The sequence below is a fragment of the Hemibagrus wyckioides genome, linkage group LG05 (genome assembly GCF_019097595.1).
Source record: "Hemibagrus wyckioides isolate EC202008001 linkage group LG05, SWU_Hwy_1.0, whole genome shotgun sequence".
NCBI classification, from domain to species: domain Eukaryota; kingdom Metazoa; phylum Chordata; class Actinopteri; order Siluriformes; family Bagridae; genus Hemibagrus; species Hemibagrus wyckioides.
Genome location: NC_080714.1, coordinates 23,416,391 through 23,443,570, shown reverse-complemented (window position 1 = coordinate 23,443,570; position 27,180 = coordinate 23,416,391). Strand labels below are relative to the sequence as shown.

The following is a 27,180-nucleotide window of genomic DNA, read 5'->3' as shown; positions in this document are numbered from 1 at the left end:
TACCCTAAATGGCCAAATGTATATGGACACCTGAGCATCACACACATGCATGGTTCTTCCCTGGAATGTTGATGGATAAACACAACTGGATAAAATGTCTTTATAAGCTGTAATGTTTTCCACAGTTGAAAATGACGATGCCCCTGTGCACAAAGCGAGCTCGTTTGTCAAGATCGGGAGTAGCAGAACTCTCCGGCACGGAGCCCTGACTCTGACTCAACCCATCTGAACACCTTTGGGATAAACTGGAACACAGACTGAACCTCAGATCTCCTCTCCAGACAGCAGTGCCTGATCTCACTAATACTCTTATAGCTGAACGAACACAAATCCCTCGGCCACAATCCAACATCTAGTGGATAGCCTTCCCAGAGGTGTGGAGCTTATTGTAACAGCAAAAGGAGGACTAAATCTGGAGTGGGACATTCAGAAAGCACATATGATGGTGTCTGGTGTCCACAAACCTTTGGCTATATAATGTATCATGAATTACACACAGAATTATAAGATTGTAAATCAAATGAAAGCCTTATTGTCAGTGACCAGCACATACAACTGTTCTTTATATCTGGAAAATGGTGATTGTTTAAAATGTATGCACTTATGTGCCACCTATATGCAATAAACTCATAAACTCATAAACTCATAAACAAATAAATAAATAAATAAATAAATAGATAGATAGATAGATAGATAGATAGATAGATAGATAGATAGATAGATAGATAGATAGATAGATAGATAGATAGATAGATAGATAGATAGATAAATAAATAAATAAATGGTTTTTATATAGCTGAACTTAAAAATAAAATAAATGTAAGGGTTTCTTGTTTCCCAGAGGCGTACTACTTGCATTTCTATTCAAGCTTAAATTTTCCGAAATCTCTTTTTTTCCACGAGTGCATGCATTGCATTACATAACCTTATTTGTTAAATGCTTTGCAGTTTTACTCTTTCTACTCATCTAGCACTCTGTTTTTCACTGCTCTGGAATGATTGCAGAGGTTCTTGGTTGATTGAAGAAATACACGAAATCACTCAGACATCTAGGATGTCGTTTTTAGCAAACAGTCCGACTGCGCTACGGTTCGACATTTAGTCTTTGCGCATGGTGGAAAAGTTATTTTACATGACATCAGAAAAAATGTTCCGGGTCGCTTTCAGATCTGATGTTTCATTAGAAATCGTGGTATTAATAGTAATACATTCTTAGAAAAGAAGGTTCCGTGCACGCGATTATTATATCTAAGGTCAAAGCGGCGCTAGTCACATGTGCTAATGTGAAGCTTCAGCGTGAAACAAAACACTGAATTGACATGCCTTATTTATAGACATGAATAATCTGAGGCAGCTTTTTTGTCTTCAAAGAGGCTTTAAATTTTCTGGCTTTACTGCATATGTGCTCGAGGCAGTAGTTTAAAGCGGCAGCAGCTTAGCAGGCCGTCGGTTCTGTACATCTAGGGTGTTTATAGCCATATTAAAAAGTGTTTTTTTGTCTATAGTTCAGGGAATGCGAGAGTGGGTTATTTACAAATATTATAAAGCACTACTTTGACATTTTTCAGGCTTTATTTCTCTTGTGCTTGTTGATTTGTGGAGGTTTTGCCGCCGTAGTTTTTTAGAGACTGCACCTGTGTACATACTGAGGTAGAACAGGGCCATTACGGCAGACATGTCTGACAGCCACAGCTGTTCCACAGATGTTTATACATCTGATTTTGGCACCGAAAGTATCTGCTCCAATTAACCACTGTTTGTTACGGAGACGTCCTGCTTTTTAAATGAATTTTCGTCTCTCTCTGTTGACTCTAGCCATCTTTCTGAAGTATCAAGAGAAGGAATGAAGTGAAGGGGAAAAAAAAAAAGAAAACAGTCTAAAGGTGTTTCGTTTGCATGAGTTTGATAAACAGAGCTTTGACCTGAAGGGCGTGTACACCGGAGAACTAGGAAGTCCCACTTCATCTTTTCTAAACACTAATCTTCAATCTTCACCACCTCCCTCCTTCCCTCGCCTTCCTTCTCCATCCTCTCTCGCTTCTGTTGTCTGAACTCAATCTGCTCCTCTCCAGCTCATCCTCATCAGCAAAAAATGCTGGAGGCCAGAGATGATGAATAGAGACATTGTGACTATTAATTTCTCATAACAGATCCATTCTTGCTCTTCAGCATCCCACTGATATCGATGTGCTTGGGAGGGGAAAAAAATAAGGCCAATGCATTCACCGAATAAAGCACATTTTACTCAAATAAGAGCTGTCCTGCATCCGACATGACAGAGAGGGGTTTTTTATTTGGTCAGGATCTCTTGTCACATGATGATGTCATGGCATTACTCTTCGTCTATCTGCACTGTTGAAATGTTGAAATGATTTTTTGTGTTGAAACGAACCAATTTTCTGGGATAGAAGTAAAACATTGCCTGCCAGAGCAATGGATTCAAAATAGGGACGCAGTAATGATGCTTTATCCCATACTGTGCTCATTTACTCATATACTACCTCTCTCAGATACCGCCGTCCAATACTACTATATGGCGCTTGAGATGATCCCGAAAGGAGAAAATAAAACGTCTTCCTACGATACAAAGCCTTTAAACTTTATCTCTAATAGAGGAAACAAAGTGGCCGAACTGAGCGTGCACAATCGTATCAGCGAGCTCGATCATTAAACACACATAGAAACTGTCGCATGGGAGCACTTCATTTCTGCGAGCACTGACCACTGACACCAGCGCGCATCCTTTTCCCTCCCTCTACACGTATTTTGCTTGTGAATAAAGCTGGAATTCATGACACTTTACACTCATTCTAATGACTATGGTCAAGTCAGCCATCCTATTGCACTCGCTATTAAAGATTAAAACACTATAACGTCTTAAACATAACTTAACACACTATTATTAATGCACGTCAGCAACCAACTTAAAGGAAGCTAAGTAATCTGTTCCATGGCATCCCTGACTGCATACTATTAAGCTGGTTACTCATTTTGCTATTAGTCTTCGTATCTGTATATGCACGTACCAAAAATTACACACTCATACACTGTCTAAAAAAAATAGCATATAACATATAGCAAATTTAATCAAACAACCACAGTTTTTGATTCCCTAAAAAATGGTGCTTCTATCTTCCAAAGCTGCTTTGTTATGAATTCGTTTACACCAGAGGTTCATCCCATTCATTTCCCGCCCTAATGATTGACACTAAAATGTAAGCAAATGTTACCTAGGTGTATATACTTCATTTTCCCAGAAATTGGAGTCACCATGAGACTGCATATTGTCATGTAATTTCTGTGCTCATTCTCTCTAAGGCTCCACAAAACGGTCCTGCTGGCATGTTAAACCCTTGGCTAGTGCTTGTTCCAACAGATATTTAGGGTCTTTGGTGGGAGTCTGGGGTTAATGTGGCTCGCTCAACAGATTATCTTCTCAGAATAATGACCGAATAGAAATGGTAGAGGAAGAAATCAGAAAATATGTGCAACAGCATTGTTCTGATAATCAAGCTAAGTGTCGTTGGTACCTTTTGTGGGTGGATTATTCTAAAAATTAACTATGGATACATCTGTCCATTTAACTCCCTTTCAATGGGTTCTAGGTCATCAGCCTACACTCTATCCAGTCGAGATAGAGGCAAGTTATATAAGCACAGTGGATTATTAGTTTTAGAAAATGCTTGAATTTTATAAATCACACACACACACACTAGCTTCCGTAGTGGCCCACCATGAAGGATGCTTGTCATTTGGTCTACTTTTGCTATTACCAATTACTAATTTCAGGCCTAGATACAATTATGAATCACTGTTTATTTTTTTCCACCGTTATCTACATTACACGGCTTGATTCCAAGGTTTTTATGGACCATTACATCCATATGTGCTTCTTGAACATCCCATTTTAGAGTTAACCTCCCTTTGCTCTTATAATAATCTCCAGTCTTCTTGGAAGGCTTTTCACTAGATTTTGGAGCGTGGCTGTGGGGATTTGTGCTCATTCAGCCACGAGAGCATTAGTGAGATCTGGCACTGATGTCAGGTGAGGAGGCCTGAGGTTCAGTTGGCATTCCAGTTCATCTCAAAGGTGTTCAGTGGGATTGAGGTCAAGGCTCTATGCAGGAAACTCAAGTTTTCCACTCTAATCTTGGCAGACCATGCCTTCATGGAGCTCATTCTGTGCACAGGGACATTGCCATGCTGGAACACATTGTCATCCTGTTCTGCTTTGGGTGTCTTAGTTCCAAGTGAAGGAAAAATGCAATGTTACAGCATCCTGGGCAATTTGTGCTTGGGAAAGAACTACATGTAGGTGTGAAGGTCAGATAGCTACAGGTATCTGAAGGTCAGAAAACTATCTGGCCCCCTAAGAGCACATTCTGGGATTTTTATTACATAAAACTGGATATAATAAGGAAAATGAAGAGACATCTCGACTAATCGATATTAAAGATGTCACACAGGGTCTTATTCCTACCATTGCAGCATATGTTCAGATGGCACGCTGATGGATTTGATCTAACACAGATCATCAGATTTTACACTAACGTCAACTTCATTCAAGCAAAGATTCTACTTATCATTCAAGTTGTTGCTGATAATATCATATGTCGCGAACACCTTTCAGTTACACTGAACAGAATACCACATTTTCAGAATTTTCTCTAGTGATCTCAGACTTTTGGACCCCCCCCCCCACATCATTCCAATGGACTGAACCACCAATATCTCAAAAAGTAATGTAGTAGAGCCAATCAATGTAGCATATGATCCAGCACTGATCTGTAGCATATAGCTCTTAAGACTTTAAGACACCTTTCAAGGAATAAAATTTTGATCTGCTTCCTGGTTTTGAACTCTGATGTGCCTTTGGATACACCTTGGATGCACAGCATAAAGTTACTCCTTCAGCAAAACCTCATTATAAAGATCTTCATGAATAAGTACACTACCGCTCAAAAGTTTGGGATCACTCAAAAATTGTATAGTTTTCAAAGGAAATACACACGATATAAGACTGAATAGAAAATATAGCAAAAGAACAGGACATGCTGACATGTCAGAGTTAGAAATAATGATTTTGATGGAAATGATGAATGTTTTCTTCAAACTATGCCTTCATCTTTTGCAGTAGTTACAGCCTGGGCATTCTAGCGGTCAATTTTTCAAGATAATCTGATGAGATTTCACCCCATGCTTTCTGGAGCATCTCCCACAAGATGGATTGGCTTGATGGAGTCTTCCTCCGAAGCTGAAATATGCAAGTGATCCCAAACTTTTGAGCAGTGGTGTATATCTAGGGATCGATAATCGGAGACCCAGGCCTCACCGTCCAGCCACCTCCCTCAGTGCTCATGTCGCAGTAAACCTGGAAGCCTGAGGGAAAGTGTATGGGAAAGATGGAGTAGATCCCATCTTCACGCTGTCCGCCGGCATAGATGTCACTGCAGTCTCTGGGTCGGCCTGCAAAAAAAAAAGCATCAAACACTTCATTGCATTAGCACTTCATCCACTTTCTAAATGCTAATGGATAATAATCTTGCAAGAAGTGCATTTTGATGAGTTTGAAGGAAAGTCTACAAGAAGCAAGGGATCATTACTGCCAGATGGTTGAGTACTGTAGGATGTTAGCTAATGACATGAGTCTTTACCCTCTCCACTGGAGCAGCCCCTGGGTCGGACGCCACTGCGCACCGGAGCCCTCTGCAAGTCTGCCTTCAGGAACACCTTCATGCTGCCAGGTTCCTTCTGCATGGAATCGAACACGTCACTCACCGTGTTTACCACCTTCATCATGTTATTTTGGCTCTCGGACAGCAGCTGCAGCAGAGAGAGACAGAGATTTCTTGACTCTAAAATGTAATGGAGGTTCTCGTGTTTTAGACAGCAGGGAATGTGAGTCAGCTCTGCAGCAGGACCTGCGAAAATCCCAGTCTTCAATTACCAAAGATTGTTTCTGACGGCCCTGACATGTGAAAAGCACCGAGCTCTCCAGGGTGTTGTCTTTTTATGTGTGTGTGTATTGGAATACCCATGACAATCGTGGCAGTGCATGCACTGGTCACCTTGTGAGGAAACCAGCACGGATTCAGCTCACAGCACACAGCACAGCAACCACGCTTACCTGTCATTCCTGAGTAGGATGGCCCACTACTAGGAATTAAAAATATATATATATATCATAACAAAAAAAAGTGAATAATACATGACAACCACAAGGGGAGAGGCTACGTGCTCTTACTGGTTGATGCTTTTCCTTCACAGCCTGAATACATCATCCTACATGTAATTCCTAAAAGTACACTGCAGTATCGTCCTTCATCCAAAGGGTCAGAAACTGTTGTATGTACATGACGATTTTGCCTTTAAAATTACATTTAAATATTAAAAAAAAAAGTTTATCTATTCCAAATGTTTGCATCTGTATTCGATAAAAACCCTAAGTGGGTGTGGCCTCAACCAGTTTTTTTAATGGTAAAATTAAATAAAATTAAATATGAACCCGTACTACTATGCCACCCAGAAACCCTGGAAAACACAAAATGCCATCACTGATGTTTCCTCAAACGGTGAGAGATGTTTATGGGAATGTTTTGAATCCTGTTTTTTATTTTAACAAAAACTTGACTTTGTCACATCACAATATACATTACGGCCCAGTGAAATTCTTTCTTTCACATATCCCATCTTTGGGGGTTGGGGTCAGAGTGCAGGGTCAGCCATGATTCAGCACCCCTGGAGCAGGGTGGGTCAGGGGCCCTTGCTCAAGCACCCAATGGTGGCAGCTTAGTGGTGCTGCGGCTTGAACCCTGATGTTCTGGTCAACGACCCAGAGCCTTAACCACTTGTGCTACCACCGCCCCTATATATAAACAACCAACTAGCCTAATTTAATATAGTTCCTAATGATCACCACACATTTGTAGTCATAATTTCATCATGTGGTCGTTATTTGAGGTAAATTTCTGACAACTCACTCATGCCCACACAAAAATAAATCCTCCCTCTCAATCGACATTCACTTATAAACAAACAATAGTGCACCTTCTGTTCATATTTGTATCTGTTTAGAACACATTGTGTTCAATCTGAATTATGTAATCATATGAGTCACATCTCTGATTCCTTAATAATGGGTAATACATAATATTACAATATTAGAACTTGTGGGTGGGGCATGTATTAAAGGATTCCTGTTAAAATTTCTAAAGGCTGATCAATAGGAGACCTTTAATGAACTGTCGAATATTAAACATGGGATTATACCGGGACTTTATACTGCACATTCTTACTGTTGTTGTTATTCATTTGGATTGTTATGGTTTACCCACTGGTTTGATCTAATTTCCCTACTGAATTTTTATTGGTGAGCAATTACATAATATTACCTTATACAGGGAAAGCAAAGTGACTACTCATATGGACTTCATATTGTCATTTTCAGTAATTAACTGGTAATTGGGGTGGCACAGTGGCACAGCGGGTAGCGCTGCCACATCACGGCTCCAGGGTCCGCAGGTTGATCCTGAGCTTGGGATCCTGTCTTTTTTGGCGATTCACACACTCTCTCTGAGTCTCTCTCTCTCGTTGTCTAAAATATGCAGCTACTCTAATTGTCCCTAGGGGTAAATGAATGTGTGAATGCTGGTGTGGGTGTGGATGTGTGTGTGTGTGTGTGCATGGTGTGCTGAAATGGAGTGGATATGAATTTGTCTACTCTGTCCCCATTGACACATTGATACAGCCACTATGGAACTGACTTGAACTGTGGAGTTACTGAAGATGAATGAATGAATAATTAGTGATTATGGGAATAATTACTGTTTATGGGAATTCCATGGACTGGTGGCATCCTTTGGGTTTTATGGTTGCCATATGTGCTTCATGTGGGTCGCATAAACATTCTGGGCTTTTCCATGGCAGGCTAAGCGGGAGGAAGATAGATTTTCCAGGGATGCCATTATATATACCTCATGATTTCTGTAGAATAAGTTTACATGAAGCACCAAAGGTGATCCATCAAATCTCACTCATAAACTTTGGATTCCATTGGGAATGCCGTATGAGTTTACCATAATTAATAGAAGATTATCAATTACAACCCATCCAATTAATATGTATAATCTGCTCGTCCTGGAGCAACTGATATGTGCCCTTAATCTTCTGAATCTTTAAATGCTCTGTTAAATGCTGGCTGTTGCCAGATAACGCTTTCTCTGTGATTAGACTCTATAAACGTTCAGTAACGGTCACTGCTACTTTCTGAACATTATTTAAAATTGGTAGCTCAGTCGCATTCATTAATCATACACACATTCGAAGTGGGGCTTTTTTTTTTTTCTTGCTTTCTAACACAGTGGGCATCTGAGTGTGGAACGAAAGATTAATGAACACAAAAGGCATCAGAGGAAATTGAATAGAAAATAACAATCCGCTGCCAAGCAATCACAAGCAGAAAGAAGAGATTTATACAGTAGATTAGGGGTTTTTTTTTTTGTTTTTTTAGAATCACTATTTTTAACAGGAAACTGTCGTCATGGTCATTGCCATTTTGTGCGTCATTTTGTGCTTTGATTTTGATTCTTCCTGTTCTGCACAGGCATCAAATAATTTCCACTTAAAAAAGAGGGGTTTTTTTAGTTTACTTTAACTTGACTAACACATATACTCAGTATATCTCTCTATGTCTCTCTCCCTCTCTCTGTGTGTGTCTGTCTTACACACACACACACAAAACAATTATATACATATTCCCCCCAAAATATAAAAGCCTCCTACTCAACCAGCCATTGCATCATAACATTGCTGCTATTAAATTGGTATCTAAGAGTTGTTTGTTGCAACCCACAATGTTTTAGCTTTGCACAGTTCGGCTTTATTGTATTGCAACACTTAGGGCTATACTCACTGCGGGCTCAAAGACATTCACCACATTATTCCTTCTCTGAAGCATGCCATTATAATATCTGAGTTTTCTAGTGGCTCTGAAAATCACTGCCAGGTTTCATATGGGTCTAAATATATAAGCGGTTTATATAAGTTGGGACGGGGATGAGGATTGAAAATAGTCGAGTTGGTTTAATGCCATGCCTGGGCTTGCACTCAATATTCAAAATTAGTCTCAGTGTTGTCAGAATGTTCCTCGAGTTGATCACCGAGACTGCCTGAGGCCAATGTAGCCTGCTCTGGTATTATCAGAGCGTAAATTCTGCTATTTTGCCTCCAGAATTAACATTCCACTTCAGCAGTGATCGGTGTCACTGCAAGAATTATTGCAGTCAAAGAATGTTTAGACAAACTTTTTTCTTTTTTTTCTTTTATTTTATTTGTGCCACTAATTTTAGTCGAGCAACAGATGCAGCTTTGCCAAGAGATCAGGGAAAGTGTCAGGGTGGATTAATTTCAGCGCATGTCTGACAGATGAGAAAAAGCTTCTTCTTTTTTTCTTCAAGGGAAAGGGCAAAAGCGTGTTGTCTTGGTGAAACAGGCCTCTCACTAGGCAGCAGAAGGATGGAAAGGGTCTGAGTCACCAGGCAGCACTCGATTTCACAGGCTGCTCTCATAATTAACTATAGAATATGTTAAATACTCCTGTAGCCACCTTCTTGACTCACAAGTCTGCCCTTTCCTAAAGCTGAGCTTTTAACACCTATGGAGCAGTGCCAAAACCACCTGAAACTAGGAGAACAACTTGTAGACTACTTTCGTTAATTTCATTCTAATTTTATGCTCAATTATGAATATTCAGTAGAAGTGGACTATCAGAACTATATATAGTTATGAAAATTACATATCACGGTCATAACAAGAAAGCGCTATAGCTTTTTAATGGCTGATTATGTCCAAAAGGGAAAAGGCTGCGTTTAAAGAATTAATTCGGATGCATTCTGGTTAGACTTTGATGAGACATTTTGACAGACGGTATGCGATTACAAAACGAATTGATTCGGCTTTTGTCGGTTTCACTATAACATGGTGCTACCCAAAGTCTGATATTCACTGTATGGGGAAAGCCCACTTAGCTAACAATGTTTTTAGGCAGACGGACTGGGTTTATACATATATATATATATATATATATATATATATATATATATATATATATATATATATATATATATATATATATATATATATATATATATATATGATGGTGCTTGTTAAACCTCATTACTTTCCCCAACATTCTCGTTGCAACATTTAATCTTTATGCCAGATTCAAACCATTTCCTCATCTCTCTGGTGAAATGTGTTTATGAGGTTTTCATTATTTTTTTCTGTTTTTGTTTACCCAGCTCCGTTCGTCTGTTTGCTGGAACACAGAAGAGTGCATACTACCTTTCTCCTGCTCAAAGAAGTTACTTCTGACAGTTACGATCAGTCACTCTCAACCATTCCGCTTTCATCTGGAAACAGACCCTAGAGCTAATTCAAAGTAAAATTCCCAAAATGGCAGCGATGAATCAGGTTATTGCATTTGTCTATCACACAAAATTAGATTGCAGTTATTAAATTTTTCGTGCAAAAATAAATAAACAATACCCTTAACCATTCGAGAAAGTGTGCTGATGTATGCATTGGAATGTCTAATGCCTTGTAATGATTTATTATGTTTAGTGATATGGCACCATTTCAGATTAATTTATCAGTCACAAAACAAAAATTTTTGCATAGGCATTTGCAAAAATACATAAGCATTTGCAAAACTGCCTATGTATTTTCTCTCATTTTAATATATAGATAATAGGGACTAATTAATTCTACTGTTTCTGATGAGAAGTTATCTATAGGGAGCATTTACCTATGCTCCTATAATTTAAAATTGTGATCTATGGGTTCTTGCTAGGTTCCTAACAAAATATTTAGTGTGACAAATATAGAAAGCGAAAATTTACAGTGGTATGACACAATATGCGTTAGATAAAGATACTGTTCAAATCTCCATGTTAGCAAATGTATATATATTTACATACACTGATTATATATATAGATATATATATATATATATATATATATATATATATATATATTTTTTTTTTTTTTTTTTTTTTTTTTTTCCTATGACAATTGGTAGAAAACCCATTAACAAAAAATATAATACTGTTGTATGGAAACCAACATCCCATGTGTGAGAGAGCAAAACTTTTAATTAAAACCTTTAGTCATAATACTTTTATTAATTAATCCAAGACATAGTTCTAAAATAATAATATATGTCTGCAAGAAGGGAATCATAAAAAAGTATATATTAAAATGAACTCATATATTTTAATGGAACATTCCTCCATCAGGGTATTTTTCTGCTGGGGGATTTGGTGAAACTTTTCCACTGACATTAAGTTTGCTAACCATTCCATACCACCGCCTTTCTTAAGTTTCATATATGACACATAGTGAAACTGGAGCAGCGTTATTAAATCTAGTGAATGTAATGGGGCTTTCTGCACTTCCTCTGCTTTATGTTTCCAGGGAGTGAGGGGAAGAAATGTTAAATGAGGCCAGAATCCTCAGGTATCTTTAATGATCCAGAGAATTGTGCTAAGTCAGATGATTGCCACAGACAGAGACCATGTAGACACTGAACATGGCCAATGCTTGAGATATAAATGAGGCTATGACATGTATTATGTTAAACAGCAACAAAAAAAAAGCCAACCTTGCTGAACCCTATTGATGCCCCAAAATGGCAATTTCAGGCCTGAAATAAACAAAGCAAAAAAATCCATAGGTCCTAGTTTATAGGTCTCTACCCCTTTTTAAGTAAATATAGTAAGAATGTAGTCATGTATATATATATAAAGGAGTGTTACCAAGGTGTCCACCAAAATGGACAGAATTTTCTACAGGTACCTTGCCAGAAATCTACAAAAGCAGACTTTTTCTTGGCTTTACAAATGCACTCAGCACATCAGCAATTCCTCTCATTCTAAATGAGAAGAGCACTCAACTTACAAAGAAAGGCCAATACCAGGCATAATACCAGGAAGCACTCTGATTTCTGGTTAAGAAGCTGAGGAAGCCCCTTAACCGTCAGCTTATCAGCTCAATTGTAAGTCGCGTTAGATAAAAGCATTTTCCAAATGAATAAATGGAGTTGAAAGAACTGAATCTTCACCTTCCTCCCAGTTAACTTCCGATAAATTCCTACCTTTTTCATTTTCGCCACTAATGACAACATTTCTACAGCCACCACCTCCATACTATTCAGTAACTCATTCATTAGCGGAGGCAGAAGTTCAGTGGGGTGGTTAGAGGGGCTGTCTGGGACAAATAATGCACAAAACAGAAGCTGCCCAGGACAGCTCTCACAAAACACAAAACATAGCTCTTGTCTAAATTCTCCTCAGGAGATGAGTGGAACATTGGGGTTGTTTTTTTTTACCATTATTCTAAAATAATCAGCATGGGATTGGGTGCTCTTCAAATCCGTTTAAGAAAAGAAATCGTGTACCAGTCCAGGTGTCCTTCAAAACCCATTTCAAAACTTGCCTAAGTGAATATGACAAATTATAACCAGACACACCACAGGGATTTACAGAAGATGGTTCATCCCCACTGATACAGACTTGTATTTATTGCCTGGTTGAGGAAATCAAATGAAAATATGATCCTTGTTCACTGTCTGAATTCATAAAATGCTGCTCTAAGTGGTGAGACAGTTGGTTCTATCAGTCTCAGTCTGCTGCTCAGGACTCAAACAACACTATTAAAGGTTACACGGGTGCTTCTCTAAATCATCCCCCTGCCCACTACAATCACTAGATTTGAAAGAGCGCCTCCAGACAGCATCGGCTTCAGGTCAGTGTACATTCCTGAAGCGCTATGCTTTAACACGCGGTAATTTAAACCTCTGAAGGGCTTGTAATTTACCTGATCTTCTGTGTCAGCATGTGTGAAAACTTGTGCCTCTGCTGGAGTTCAATCTGCGAGTCATTCATTACTGAATAGATTGTGATTTACATAACCGTACCTACAGCTGGGCAAAGTAGAGGCTTAGCAAGATGCTAGCATACACCTTCAAAATCTCACTCACATTTCTTGCACATTTGCAATGCTGGGTATTATGTTAGACGCGGAAATAAGCCTGCAGAACATCTGATAGATATCTGATTGCAACACTCAGAAGGTTGAAATCAGTTTATCAGTCGATCGTCACTCTCATTTATATGCATGTCTGCATGCAGGTTAGCAAATTTTTGGAGCTTTCTGCAGACTGAAAGAAGAAAGTTTTAGGGGAATCTTGTTTTTATAAGTTATTAATAACTTGTGTTTGAAGTCGTAGAAACTTGGGTGAGTAAACAAGATATTCTCACGTGTTTGCCAGTGTTTGCTGTTGGAAAGTCTTAGTGAATATCTAAAGGTATGTCTTCAAAATGCAGCACCAAGTCAAATTTCATTTCTCAAGTTCAGTATAAACCATTCCATCATTTGTGCACTGAACAGCGCTGCTGCACGTTTTAAACTAACCGTGTGAAAAACAAAACCCACACATATTATTGAACACATACATTAAACTTAAACAAGCTCTCAAACCCTTCTTAATGCTACAGCTGGACATGCCTGAGGTATGCGGCACGTTAAGACAAGTTCATTTGTATTTGTATTTGAACTCTGCAGTGCTATTTCCAAAATTCTAATTTCCATTTACATATTTGTTGTTTTTTTTTTTGTGTGTGTGGTGAAAATGTTGTGGTGTTACTGGTGTTCGGATTTGTGTTGTTGGATTTTGAGATTATACACCGATCAGGCATAACATTATGAGCATTATGAGCAAAAGTGATTAACACTGATGATCTCCTCATCATGGCACCTGTTAGTGGGTGGGATATATTAGGCAGCAAGTGAACATTTTGTCCTCAGAGTTGATGTGTTAGAAGCAGGAAAAATGGACAAGTGTAAGGATTTGAGCGAGTTTGACAAGGGCCAAATTGTGATAGCTAGACGTCTGGATCAGAGCATCTCCAAAACTGCAGCTCTTCTGGGGTGTTCCCGGTCTGCAGTGGTCAGTATCTATCAAAAGTGGTCCAAGGAAGGAACAGTGGTGAACCGGTGACAGGGTCATGGACGGCCTCTCACTGATGCACGTGGGGAGTGAAGGCTGGCCCGTGTGATCCGATCCAACAGACGAGCTACTGTTGCTCAAATTGCTGAAGAAGTTAATGCTGGTTCTGATAGAAAGGTGTCAGAAAACACAGTGCAGGACGGGTCACGGCTGTTTTGGCAGCAAAAGGAGGACCAACACAATATTAGGCAGGGGGTCATAATGTTATGCTTGATTGGTGTATATAAAGAAATGAGTGTTAGCTCAAGCTGTGGGTCTGGACAATTTATCAACTCCTAACCCACAAGTTCAACAAAGTGAGGTTCTCACCTGGACGAGCCTGGCCTGCTCGGTCTGCAGCATGCTGATCTCCTGGCTGATGCTGCTCTGGCCCTGCCTCAGTGCATTGTATTCCGCCTTCAGCTGGCTGCCATGGGCTGACAGCTTAGCAATTTCCTCAGCCAACTGGACAAGCAATGCACGCTCCTGTCCCTTCACGGACTTCAGGTCTGTGTCATGGTGGCTGAGCGAGTGCAGCAGTGACGTTTGTAACCCCTCCAATCGCAGGAAGTTGCTGTTGTAGTCGGGGCAGTTGGGGTCGATGAAGATGTTAATGCGGGAGCCATCGCCTCTCTCCACCGTCACCAGGGCATTGCCTTCGTCCTGATTGGTAGTGATGAGGGGAGGAGCATCGGGGCCTGAGGGTGCCTGGGAGTGGTTCATTAAGAGGATGGTGCCTGTTACTGTAACAGCTAGCAGCACAGCAACAAAGAGCAGAATGGTGCACAGGAGGTAACTGCAGCTCGTCCTCTGTGAGAGAAATAGAGGGAGGAACACAAAAGTATTGAGGAAAAAGAGACGGTAGATAAGTAAGCGTTAGACAAACATAAAGAGAAAGAGACAAAAGGATTTAAAATGAAAGTATTTGGAACAGAAGACCAGAGCTACCACATGTTTATCTGTTTTAAAGATGTCATGGTCACTCATGCTTTACAGTTGACAGTTAAGTAATTCACTTGACACTCTAAGCCAGCAGCACATGTCAAGAAAATTAGGAACAAGCACAGTAATAAGTGGGTGTTTATTACTCCACTGCATCTTTGAGCTGTTAAATCAACAGCCCACTACACAACAGACAATAAACATGTGCATGCTACAATTAAGATGTTTTCCCCCTGAGATCTATATACTTTAATATGTCTATATGTATAATAAATAAAAAAACAGCTGCTTGCAGAACCCTCTACTGAATACTGGGGAAATTTATGATAATTATTTTCTCTTCCATCCCCATGGTGAAAATCATTATACTTTAGGGGTCGCGAGCTGCATTCCTATTACCCTGCTGTGTGCTGAATGTTTACAATATACCCATGGAGAGAAACTAACCACAACAAGCCTGCAGGACTCGTTTCCTCATACTCCACTGAATCTTCTGCGGTCTCAGTCATATTTTTTGAAAGATAATAAATATGCATAGAAGACGCCAATCTACAGCCATCATTAGGCTGCAGAGAGTAGTCTCTGCAGAATAAAGCAATAATGTCTGATGTCTGCTGGGATTAGGAAACCTTGCCTCCGGCCCCCTGTGCAACTAATGAGAGCATCACAGTTGGCCGTGAAGCAAGAAAGACTTGCACAACGGTGTGGGGATGAATGCAAGCTATAACATAGGCTCCCTCCTATAAGTACACAAGTCACACAGAACCTTTGTAGAGAATCAATAGAAGTGCTTAAAAAGGAATTTCAGCCTTTCAAGATAAGACAAGATACGATAACCTTTATTGTCCCACACTTTCTTGAGTTTTCCAACCATCTCATTGCTAACAGGGGTGGATAAATCATAAATTTATTAGCTACCCTACCAGGCAAGTAAATGTTCTAGTGTGTTGGCCAGTCCCTTGTTTTGATTGTCTAGATAAAAAAAGATAAAACAGTGATACCACATAAATAGTCCACACCACACTTCCCACCCCATCACACCTCCACACCAAACAAAATGCCCTCCAACACACACACACACACACACACACACAAAAAAAGGCCATTGCCTTTTGGCTATTCTAACCCATGTATAGAAATGCATCTATCCACTGTGGAACTATCGGAAATCTGATGCCACATTCCAAACCACAGTTTCAGACTGCAATACCTGAGAACACACAACAATCAATATATCCACTGATGAGCCATTAATCAAACCCCATCTATCCCAGCCGTGGTAATGGCGAGCAAAACCTGCACTAAAATCTTCATTCATGCAGTTGCTAGATGTAATACCAGGGCTATACTTTCAATTACTCAATCCTGATTGGATTATTTCAAAAGACTTGGGGCTATAGTAAAGTTGTAGAACCTTCACCATTTAGATGACCACACTTGTTTTTGCGTTTTTTTTCCCTGAGACTGCACTGATTAGTGTAATTGCTATGATCCATCATCCAAGCTGCCTAAGCAAGACAAGCTAGTCTACCCATCATTAGTACTGTAGGACTACTAATCTAGAAGAAGGACAAGAAGCCTTTATTATTATCGCCACACATACATTATAGCACAGCGGAATCCTTTTCTTCGCATATCCCAGCTGAGGAAGTTGGGATCAGAGCACAGGGATGCAGAGCCCCTGGAGCAGAGAGGGTTAAGGGCCTTGCTCAATTGCCCAACAGTGGCAGATTGGCAGTGCTGGGGCTTGAACCCTGACCTTCCGATCAACAACCCAGAGCATAAATCACTTGAAGTAAGTTAACTGCGCTTAACTAAAAAAAATGGAATTTCCATCTGTTATGGTTGTGCCCATGTTCAACACTAAATTTCTTTGTCATGTCACATTTCACAGTGCTGGATAGAAGCTCATATGAAAGTAAACACCCAGGGCTCTTAAAATTTTCAGTTTTCATAAGTATTTCTGTTATTACCTAGCCTACAAGGGGCAATAAATTCATAGCAAAGTTCCAAAAAAAACCCAGTAAATAGTGATATCAAACACATTTCTCCTCTCTAAAATGCCCCAGGTGCATCTTTATAAGCACTTAAAATGTGAAGGCGTTATCTTCAACCACTACAATTCTGTGTTAGGTTATCCAAACAGAGATAAAACCATCACACCGAAAGCCAACAGTGTCCTGACTAGTTTTATATCATACTATCAGATGATGAAATAAGTCATTTGATTATACTGAAAATGTCATGGGCCAGCAGAATGAAATGCCAGTGTACTGGTAAAAAGGGTTAAAATGCTCTCCGGTTCTCCCAAAACTCAACAAAGGTACATATAAAGGAAGCAAGGGTTCGCTGTAAATAATGAAAGACCTATGATGAGCAATAAACCATGGCACATTTAAAATATGAAAATATCTTGAAACTATGCAGCATTGGAAAGGAAGACATATCTACACATATAATGTATATATCGCATCAATTTGTGCTTTCAAGAAGTCCATAACCCTTAAGAAATCTAATACTAGATTAGCACATGATTTGTGAACACAGGTCTCACAAGTCCACCGTGGGAGGGCTTTGGCAGACAAACTCTGACTCACCGAGACGGTATGCTGTGCTACGCTACACAGCATGTGTATAAAGCATCAGGCTTGTCTTCCTCTGTGAAACTGAGGACCTTTCAAAGAGCACCTCTAGGGGACTGTGAGAGCACAGAGCCTTTTAAACATTTTACTAGCGAATGCCAATCGGAATACCAATCAGGGAGCCAGTGACTGCAGACATTCCATCACACAGTTACACACCCACACTTCCACCACCATCCTGCTCCTCTGGCCCCGGACAATAGCGGCTCAAGATCATGAGGCCATGCTCAACCAGGCATGGACAATATTTTGAGAAGAGCTTTTATGTGTTGTCAGTGAAGCGATGCTGGTAAGGCAAAGGACATGAGGATAGAGCCAAGGGTATCTAAAATAAAAGCATAGCAGCATTCTACTCTTCAGCTCATCTTTCAGTGGCACTGCACCCATGGCAGAGTTATACCAATAGCGCGGAGATCAGAACCAGAGCAGAATATAACACAAAGCGAAGAGAGCACTCAATGATTGCTCAGGTTCAACAGTGTCACACAAAGACGCCTTCAGTCGTTCTTACCTCCCTATTGCTTTTAAGCTTAAATAAAGTGGAGGTGCTCTGAAGAGAAAAGGCTTATTGATGTAATGGATGGACAGATAAAGATGCACAGCTTTCTTTCAAGGGATCAATTCCATAGCCAGCTGCCTTTTTTTACTGATACAATCAATATCGTGTAATAGAAATTTGTGGTCCTGATATTTCACCCAAATGGCTACTTCCATTAATGAAGATATTGCAGGTTTTGCCCACACTACTGAGGCTAGGATTCATGGGGTCAGATTCGGAATTGAATTTCCATGGACACGAACCATTGTTGTGAGTTTTCATTTCAACGTTCTGAACAGCCAGTGCGGTTGGTCTAATTGTGAACGGTCTGCTTACCTTGCTAATTGAATGAGATTGTCTTATGGGCCAGTGGTTCTGAGGGTGCTTTCAATCCTACCTTGTTTCTAGTAGGTACTCAATACCCTGTATTTATTGACTGTTCTGCAAATGACTTAATAAAATTGTGATCCAGTGACCGTTTCAGCCTACTACCAGTGGCAGGAAAAGCGGAAGGAAAAAATATTTTTTATTGTTTTATAGAATATAAAAATTTGTTATATTGCTACACTAATATTTTTCATTAAGAAAATGAACTTTAAACACTTTATCTGCGATATGAAGCAGCCACCAAAGCACTGCCAAGTTACTGACCGATAAATGCGCACCCAAACTGATGTAGGTGAAAACTTGCAATGTGAATCCAACCGAGCCAAATGAAAAGATGTCGCAAAAACCTCTGGTACAAAGAAACAGACCACGGTTCATTAGGGACGCTAATGCACTAGTACTGAGTAGCAGGATATTAAAAATGAGTATCATTTGTGATACCTTTCACGAGTATCATGTCTAGAACTGTAACTCTATATAGGTTTCAATACTTTGCATCACTCACACACTGCAATCTCTTCGTTATACCTTCCAAAGAGAAACAGATAATCCACTGCAATATGTCCAACATGTTTCATTTTTGTATAGATAAAGGCTCCAGCTGATCTCTGTGTGATGGCTGGACCAGCGCTGAATCCCTGGGCTTCTCATATAACTGAGAGGAGGCCAGAAATAAAATCAAAACACCGATCCACCTGCCAAGTACACAAGCTGCAGACCTCACTGTGGCTTCCTCATTATATTACAGGCCAGACAGTGAGCTCGGTTTCGCCTACGACTCGTTCTGCAGGATACGTGGTAAAGCCTTTAGGATTAGATAACCATGAATCTCAGCTCAGGAAGCAAAGCAGGGATGGATTTTTATTTTTATTTTTTTGCTAGCACATGTGTTTCTGAATCTGGTTAATGGGTTGAATCTTGCGGACAAGGCAGATGGATGTATAGGAGATCAAATGTTCTTATTAACACAGCATTTTTATTTTATTTCAGTGTTTCAGAGTCTCCAGAGACTGATGGCTATGTACCAAGCTGTTTTAATCCAAAACTTGGCTGCAAGATTACGCCCCCAAAGATAAACTTTTAGCAAGATTATGCCCCCAAAGATAAACTTTTAGCAAGATTATGCCCCCAAAGTTAAACTTTTAGCAAGATTATGCCCCCAAAGTTAAACTTTTAGCAAGATTATGCCCCCAAAGATCAACCTTTAGCAAGATTATGCCCCCAAAGATAAACTTTTAGCAAGATTATGCCCCCAAAGATAAACTTTTAGCAAGATTATGCCCCCAAAGTTAAACTTTTAGCAAGATTATGCCCCCAAAGATCAACCTTTAGCAAGATTATGCCCCCAAAGATAATGTTTTAGCAAGATTATGCCCCCAATGATAAACTTTTAGCAAGATTATGCCCCCAAAGATCAACCTTTAGCAAGATTATGCCCCCAAAGATAATGTTTTAGCAAGATTATGCCCACAATGATAAACTTTTAGCAAGATTATGCCCCCAAAGATAAAGTTTTAGCAAGATTATGCCTCCAATGATAAACCTTTAGCAAGATTATGCCCCACAAAGATAAACTTTTAGCAAGAGGATGTCCCCAATATAAACTTTTAGCAAGATTATGCCTTTAAGATAAACTTTTAGCAAGATTATGCCCCCAAAGATAAACTTTTAGCAAGATTATGCCCCCAAAGATAAACTTTTAGCAAGATTATGCCCCCAAGATAAACCTTTAGCAAGATTATGCTCCCAAGATAAACTTTTAGCAAGATTATGCCCCCAAAGATAATTTTTTAGCAAGATTATGACCCCAATGATAACCTTTAGCAAGATTATGCCCCCAATGATAAACTTTTAGCAAGATTATGCCCCCAAAGATAAACTTTTAGCAAGATTATGCCCCAAAGATCAACTTTTAGCAAGATTATGCCCCAAAGATCAACTTTTAGAAAGAGAATGGCCCCAAGATAAACTTTTAGCAAGATTATGCCCCCAAAGATAACTTTTAGAAAGAGAATGGCCCCAAAGATCATCTTTTAGCAAGATTATGCCCCCAAAGATCAACTTTTAGAAAGAGAATGCCCCCAAGATAAACCTTTAGCAAGATTATGCTCCCAAGATAAACTTTTAGCAAGATTATGCCCCCAAAGATAAACTTTTAGCAAGATTATGCCCCCAAGATAAACCTTTAGCAAGATTATGCTCCCAAGATAAACTTTTAGCAAGATTATGCCCCCAAAGATAATTTTTTAGCAAGATTATGACCCCAATGATAACCTTTAGCAAGATTATGCCCCCAATGATAAACTTTTAGCAAGATTATGCCCCCAAAGATAAACTTTTAGCAAGATTATGCCCCAAAGATCAACTTTTAGCAAGATTATGCCCCAAAGATCAACTTTTAGAAAGAGAATGGCCCCAAGATAAACTTTTAGCAAGATTATGCCCCCAATTATAAACTTTTAGCAAGATTATGCCCCCAAAGATAAACTTTTAGCAAGATTATGCCCCCAAAGATAAACTTTTAGCAAGATTATGCCCCAAAGATCAACTTTTAGCAAGATTATGCCCCAAAGATCAACTTTTAGAAAGAGAATGGCCCCAAGATAAACTTTTAGCAAGATTATGCCCCCAAAGATCAACTTTTAGCAAGATTATGCCCCAAAGATCAACTTTTAGAAAGAGAATGGCCCCAAGATAAACTTTTAGCAAGATTATGCCCCCAAAGATAAACTTTTAGCAAGATTATGCCCCCAAAGATAAACTTTTAGCAAGATTATGCCCCCAAGATAAACCTTTAGCAAGATTATGCTCCCAAGATAAACTTTTAGCAAGATTATGCCCCCAAAGATAATTTTTTAGCAAGATTATGACCCCAATGATAACCTTTAGCAAGATTATGCCCCCAATGATAAACTTTTAGCAAGATTATGCCCCCAAAGATAAACTTTTAGCAAGATTATGCCCCAAAGATCAACTTTTAGCAAGATTATGCCCCAAAGATCAACTTTTAGAAAGAGAATGGCCCCAAGATAAACTTTTAGCAAGATTATGCCCCCAAAGATCAACTTTTAGAAAGAGAATGCCCCCAAAGATCAACTTTTAGCAAGATTATGCCCCCAAAGATAAACTTTTAGAAAGAGAATGGCCCCAAGATAAACTTTTAGCAAGATTATGCCCCCAAAGATAAACTTTTAGCAAGATTATGCCCCAAAGATAAACTTTTAGAAAGAGAATGGCCCCAAGATAAACTTTTAGCAAGATTATGCCCCCAAAGATAAACTTTTAGCAAGATTATGCCCCCAAAGATAAACTTTTAGCAAGATTATGCCCCAAAGATCAACTTTTAGAAAGAGAATGCCCCCAAAGATCAACTTTTAGCAAGATTATGCCCCCAAAGATAAACTTTTAGCAAGATTATGCCCCAAAGATCAACTTTTAGAAAGAGAATGCCCCCAAAGATCAACTTTTAGCAAGATTATGCCCCCAAAGATAAACTTTTAGCAAGATTATACCCCCAAAGATCAACTTTTAGCAAGATTATGCCCCCAAAGATAAACTCTTAGCAAGATTATGCCCCCAAAGATCAACTTTTAGCAAGATAATGCTCCCAAAGATAAACTTTTAGAAAGAGAATGCCCCCAAAGATCAACTTTTAGCAAGATTATGCCCCCAAAGATAAACTTTTAGCAAGATAATGCCCCCAAAGATAAACTTTTAGCAAGATAATGCCCCAAAGATAAACTTTTAGAAAGAGAATGCCCCCAAAGATCAACTTTTAGCAAGATTATGCCCCCAAAGATAAACTTTTAGCAAGATAATGCCCCCAAAGATAAACTTTTAGCAAGATTATGCCCCAAAGATAAACTTCAAGCAAGATAATGCCCCAAAGATAAACTTTTAACAAGATAATGCCCCAAAAAGACAAACTTTTAGCAAGATAATGCCCCAAAGATAAACTTTTAACAAGATAATGCCCCAAAAGACAAACTTTTAGCAAGATTATGCCCCCAAGATCAACTTTGAGCAGGATTATGCCCCCAAAGATAAACTTTTAGCAAGATAATGGCCCAAAAAGACAAACTTTTAGCAAGATAATGCCCCTAAAGATAAATCATAATTAATCATATATGTGATTTGGTAGTAACTGTATCCAGATTCAAAACCTTGTTTGCTGGAAGTGGAAGCTCAGTGGTTAAGGATATGGACGGCTGATCAGAAGGTGATTGGAATGTGAGTTCAAATCCCAGTGTTGCCAAGCTGCCATAATTGGGTCCTTGAGCTATACCCTTAGCTGTCATCTGCTCAGTCGTATCCTGTCAAAATTGTAATTCATTTTGGATAAACATGTCAGCGAACTGTAAAAATACATGCAAGATATGACCTATGACATGAGATACATCACTAGATATAGATTCAGTAATTGCAGAGGGCAGAACATATTGATTCTATTATTTTATATAAACTTATACACGATACTAAAAATAATTCCAGAGTTGAATATATCAAGAATTACACGATAGAAAACACATAATGATAGAAAGTGAAATTCTAGAGAGATATAAAGACCTAGCCATCTTATCAGACAGCTGCTTTTAAGAAAGTAAATCTGACCGATGCACACACACAGCTCTTCTTATCCCTGGTGTAGCGATTTACACGGCTTAATAGTGTAAGAGTGCAGGAATTAAAAGCTCTGTGAAAGGCTCTGCAAATGTATGACCTCTTGTGCTCCCATAACACATACTGTACTGCTCGTTGAGTTGAGACCGATGAGCACCAACAGGATCTGGCAAGCAGTATGGCGTTGCGCTTAGAAATTCTCTCTCTATCAGAGCAAGACATTTAGACTCTGATTTGCTGTACAAGGAGCAAATCTCCAAAAGATGGAAACATAAAGCTGATAATGTGTTTCAATGTGGTAAAAAAAAAAAAAAAAAAAAGGTTTATAGCTCTCTTAGGAATAACAGCCCAGATATATAAAAACATTTGTGCCGGGGATGCAGATAAGGAACTAAGAGTAACTCATTAACATGTAACCACTGACAATTTGTTTATGTCTATAAATAAGCTACAGGTAGCTCATGGTGCTTTTTGAGGTAGCACATGATGCAATTTTTAACCACATGTAGCTTTTATTTTTTCAGTTCAGTCCTGTAGAACATTTAAATATGTTGTTTGGTCCACATTTAGAAAGAGGCAAGAGCCATAGCACGCAGCCAAAACCTGCTAAACACTCTCCAAATATCAAGAACATTCGTGATGCCTTGGAGAGCACAGCTTCATTAGCTGGTTTGAGATGATAAATGTGTAATAAACTGAGCACAGAGAGGTCTTGATCATACTTCAGGCAGCCAACAGCAAGCTGCTCCAGCTTTTCCTCTCCCAGGAGTCCTTAACCTGAACGATTAACATAGCATTTTTTTTTAACTAATCACACCAATACCAAGTGCTGACTGGAAAAAGTAGAGTAAAGGAAATCTCAAAAACACATTCTCTACCATTTAGGATGATCTTAACTTTGTCAAGCCTTGGAGATGAAAATCTCTTTTCAGTCTTTCTAGTAAGAGGTATATGAATAGCCACAAGCCCATTCTATCAATCAATCTGCACAACAAGATTTATGAGAACATTGTGTGCATCCCCACATCAGAGTCCAGTCAATGTTCATTCTCATCACTAAGGCTTGAGTTTAAGCAGTTTAGACGTGTGAGACACTTGAGACACTGTTTACAACAATGTTTGAAATTATCAGCACAAAATATGGTTAGAAACTGGACAAAACAGAACACTCTGAAAAAAGTTAATAAATTGTAGTATTGGGTCTCACTGGGTGGTAACATTCTCATTCACAAAATACACTACATTGTCAAAAGTTTTAGGACACCCTTCCTGTTTCAGGGGTTGGACTCGGCCCCTTAGTTCCAGTGAAAGGAACTCTTAATGCTTCAGCATACCAAGACATTTTGGACAATTTCTGGGGATGACCCCTTCCTGTTCCAAAATGACTGTGCACTAGTGCACAAAGCAAGGTCCATAAAGACATGGATGAGTGAGTTTGGTGTGGAGGAACTTGACTGGCCTGCACAGAGTCCTGACCTCAACCTGATAGAACACCTTTGGGATGAATTAGAGCGGAGACTGTGAGCTATTCCAAAACTGGGATGTCTGCCTTTACATGCTCATGAATGTAATATGGACTTGCACCTCCCTTTGCAGCTATAACAGCTTCAACTCTTCTGGGAAGGATTTCCAGAAGATTTAGGAGTGTGTTTATGGGGATTTTTGACCATTCCTCCAGAAGTGCATTTGTGAGGTCAGGCACTGATGTTGGATGAGAAGGTTTGGCTCGTAGTTTCCTCTCTAATTCATCCCAATGGTGTTTTATCTTGTTGAGTCCATATTGGCCTTCAATTGACTACCATGTGTGGCTCCTTGTTGTTTGGGTGCTTCCACACCGGCCCTTTCTGGATTAGACTGGACACCGGTGACGTAATGTATGGCCCACTGCAGACTATTGTCTATTGTGACTGTTTTAGATGTTTTAGGATTGTGAATGCATGCACTGGTAAACCACCAGGCACTTGGTGAAATGAATAATTTATTCTAAGGGACAAATATTGTGGATTAATTCTTCTGTTTCAGTCCAACATTTTAACATGGCTTATTTATCCCAATATATCATCTTCGGAAATGGAGCTCTGTTATAGGAAAATGATTAATAAATGCATTATTAGTTGTGATAGTGTGTAACATTCGGCATAGCATAACATTAATTAATCATCTAGAGCCATAAATTTATTAGAGTATAATTGGCAGTATGTTCGGTGTAGGTTCTAGGGGTGCTTGTCAGAAGCAATTCAACCAAACGTTCATCATTTCTTCTGAGACCTTTTATCTCAGCTATTTGTCACCTTCACAGAATGGTCAATAAGGAAGCTTTCTCACTGAGAGCCTTGAATTGCTCGTGCGTGTACTGGCAGGAAAGTACATGTGACGGCATTTACTGAGATGTGGCCTTGAGGACACCGAGTACTTTCACAACATCTCGGAAAAGGTTGCTTGTGGTAAGGTGGGAAAATGAGTGCTTCAGCAGAAACTGTCCTGGAAATAACAGTCATCTATGTGTGCCGTCTTCCTGCAAAGTCCTCATCATCGCATTTTAAACCGAGCAGCACTGCTAACCTCTTTCAGCTCTGTATGACTTTGGGTCTTGTGTGTGTGTGTAACAGGCTTAACATTTAGCTTTTTGATGTGAGTGGATCCTGTACTCATAATACATTATAAATGCATTTATAGCTTGTTATATGATGTGCGTAATAATTTCTAAAGACTGTTTTAAATAACATGAAGGCTACACATAAGCTTGTGTAACAAGTGTTTAATAAGCTTGTGTTTATAAGCTATTGCTGCCGATTTCTTGATTCTGATTGGCCAGCATGGTTCTAATATATTACTGTTTTTATACTAACATCTCATTTAAAGGGACTTGCGGACCGCAAGATCGTTGATATTCTGATACTTTCTGCAAAGGAGATGCTTATTTTATATTTTTGGAAGGAGTCTCCAGTGTCAGTGCTTTGTAACGATCAGAGGTTTTCCACCACAGGTTACTTGCTTACCGAGTAACTATAAATGAATAAAACGTATAACATGTTGCTCGTTTCATCTGCAAAATGTTTCGTTATTAGAGCAATAAAACACTTGCTGTTATAGGAAAATAATCATCTTCAAGGTGGACTGCACCATTACTAGTGTTTTATGCTTTACATAAAGAATAAGTAGGTCTCCGTAATATCAAGGCTCATAATGCATTATTAAATCTGTTTATAAATTATAAACGCTTATATTTTAAAGCACTATGACAGTCTTTGGTGCAGTAATACAGTATTCGTTATAAATATAATACAGTATAAGTTAAAATGCAGGTCTGGTTTTATATCGCATTACATTTATAATGCATAACATAGTGCTTTAATGAAAAAGAATTATAGTGCATATCTCTCTCTCTCTCTTTCTCTGTATCTCTGTATCTGTGCGTGTGTGTGTTGTATGTCTATAAATGTGACACCATCTATAAATCTTTGGAGTTTCAGGCTACGCTAAACTGTCCACTTTCAACAGGTTTCCTCAGCAATGCAATCCAAGGACACGTGAGCGGGCGATGATTTGTCAGCCAGGCACCCAGGCTACACAAAGGTGTGTATAACTCTCCTATCGCTTTGCGCTTCCTCTCACACGTTTCCTTTCTGTCTGCGCTCCCACTGGACCAGCAGAAAGCCCACAGGCCCAGTGTGCTCTGTCTCACTCAGTGGATCAGAAGCATAGGAGGACAAAAGATTAACCTGCACACACACGACTGCACACATATCAAAGACACACACACATACAATGCACCATTTTTATCTTTTATGTCTCATGCACCAGAAGAGAGGCTGACGAAAATATGAGATTCATGCACACAAACCTCCGCCTGAAAACACATACATTTATTCATTCCATCAGCTGCTTTTATTCCAAACAGTACTTGAGGGCCCGATAGTGGTTTTCCAGCAGTCCTGGGAATTGACCTCATAAGCTACCAATCATTAGCACAGAGCTTTAACCAATGGATTTATACTTCAACAAAA

General features: G+C 39.3%; 1 protein-coding gene across 1 annotated transcript in view; it reads right to left on the bottom strand.

Moving 5' to 3' along the window:
• The window catches only part of LOC131352554 (fibrinogen C domain-containing protein 1-like), an 87,833-nt gene that overhangs the window by 46,864 nt on the left and 13,789 nt on the right, over positions 1-27,180 (bottom strand). The window contains exons 2-4 of the mRNA XM_058388739.1: positions 14,375-14,854; positions 5,655-5,823; positions 5,333-5,466 (exon numbers count right to left, since the gene is read on the bottom strand). Of these exons, the coding sequence (XP_058244722.1) occupies positions 5,333-5,466; positions 5,655-5,823; positions 14,375-14,854 (783 nt within the window). The remainder of the gene's footprint in view (positions 1-5,332; positions 5,467-5,654; positions 5,824-14,374; positions 14,855-27,180) is intronic.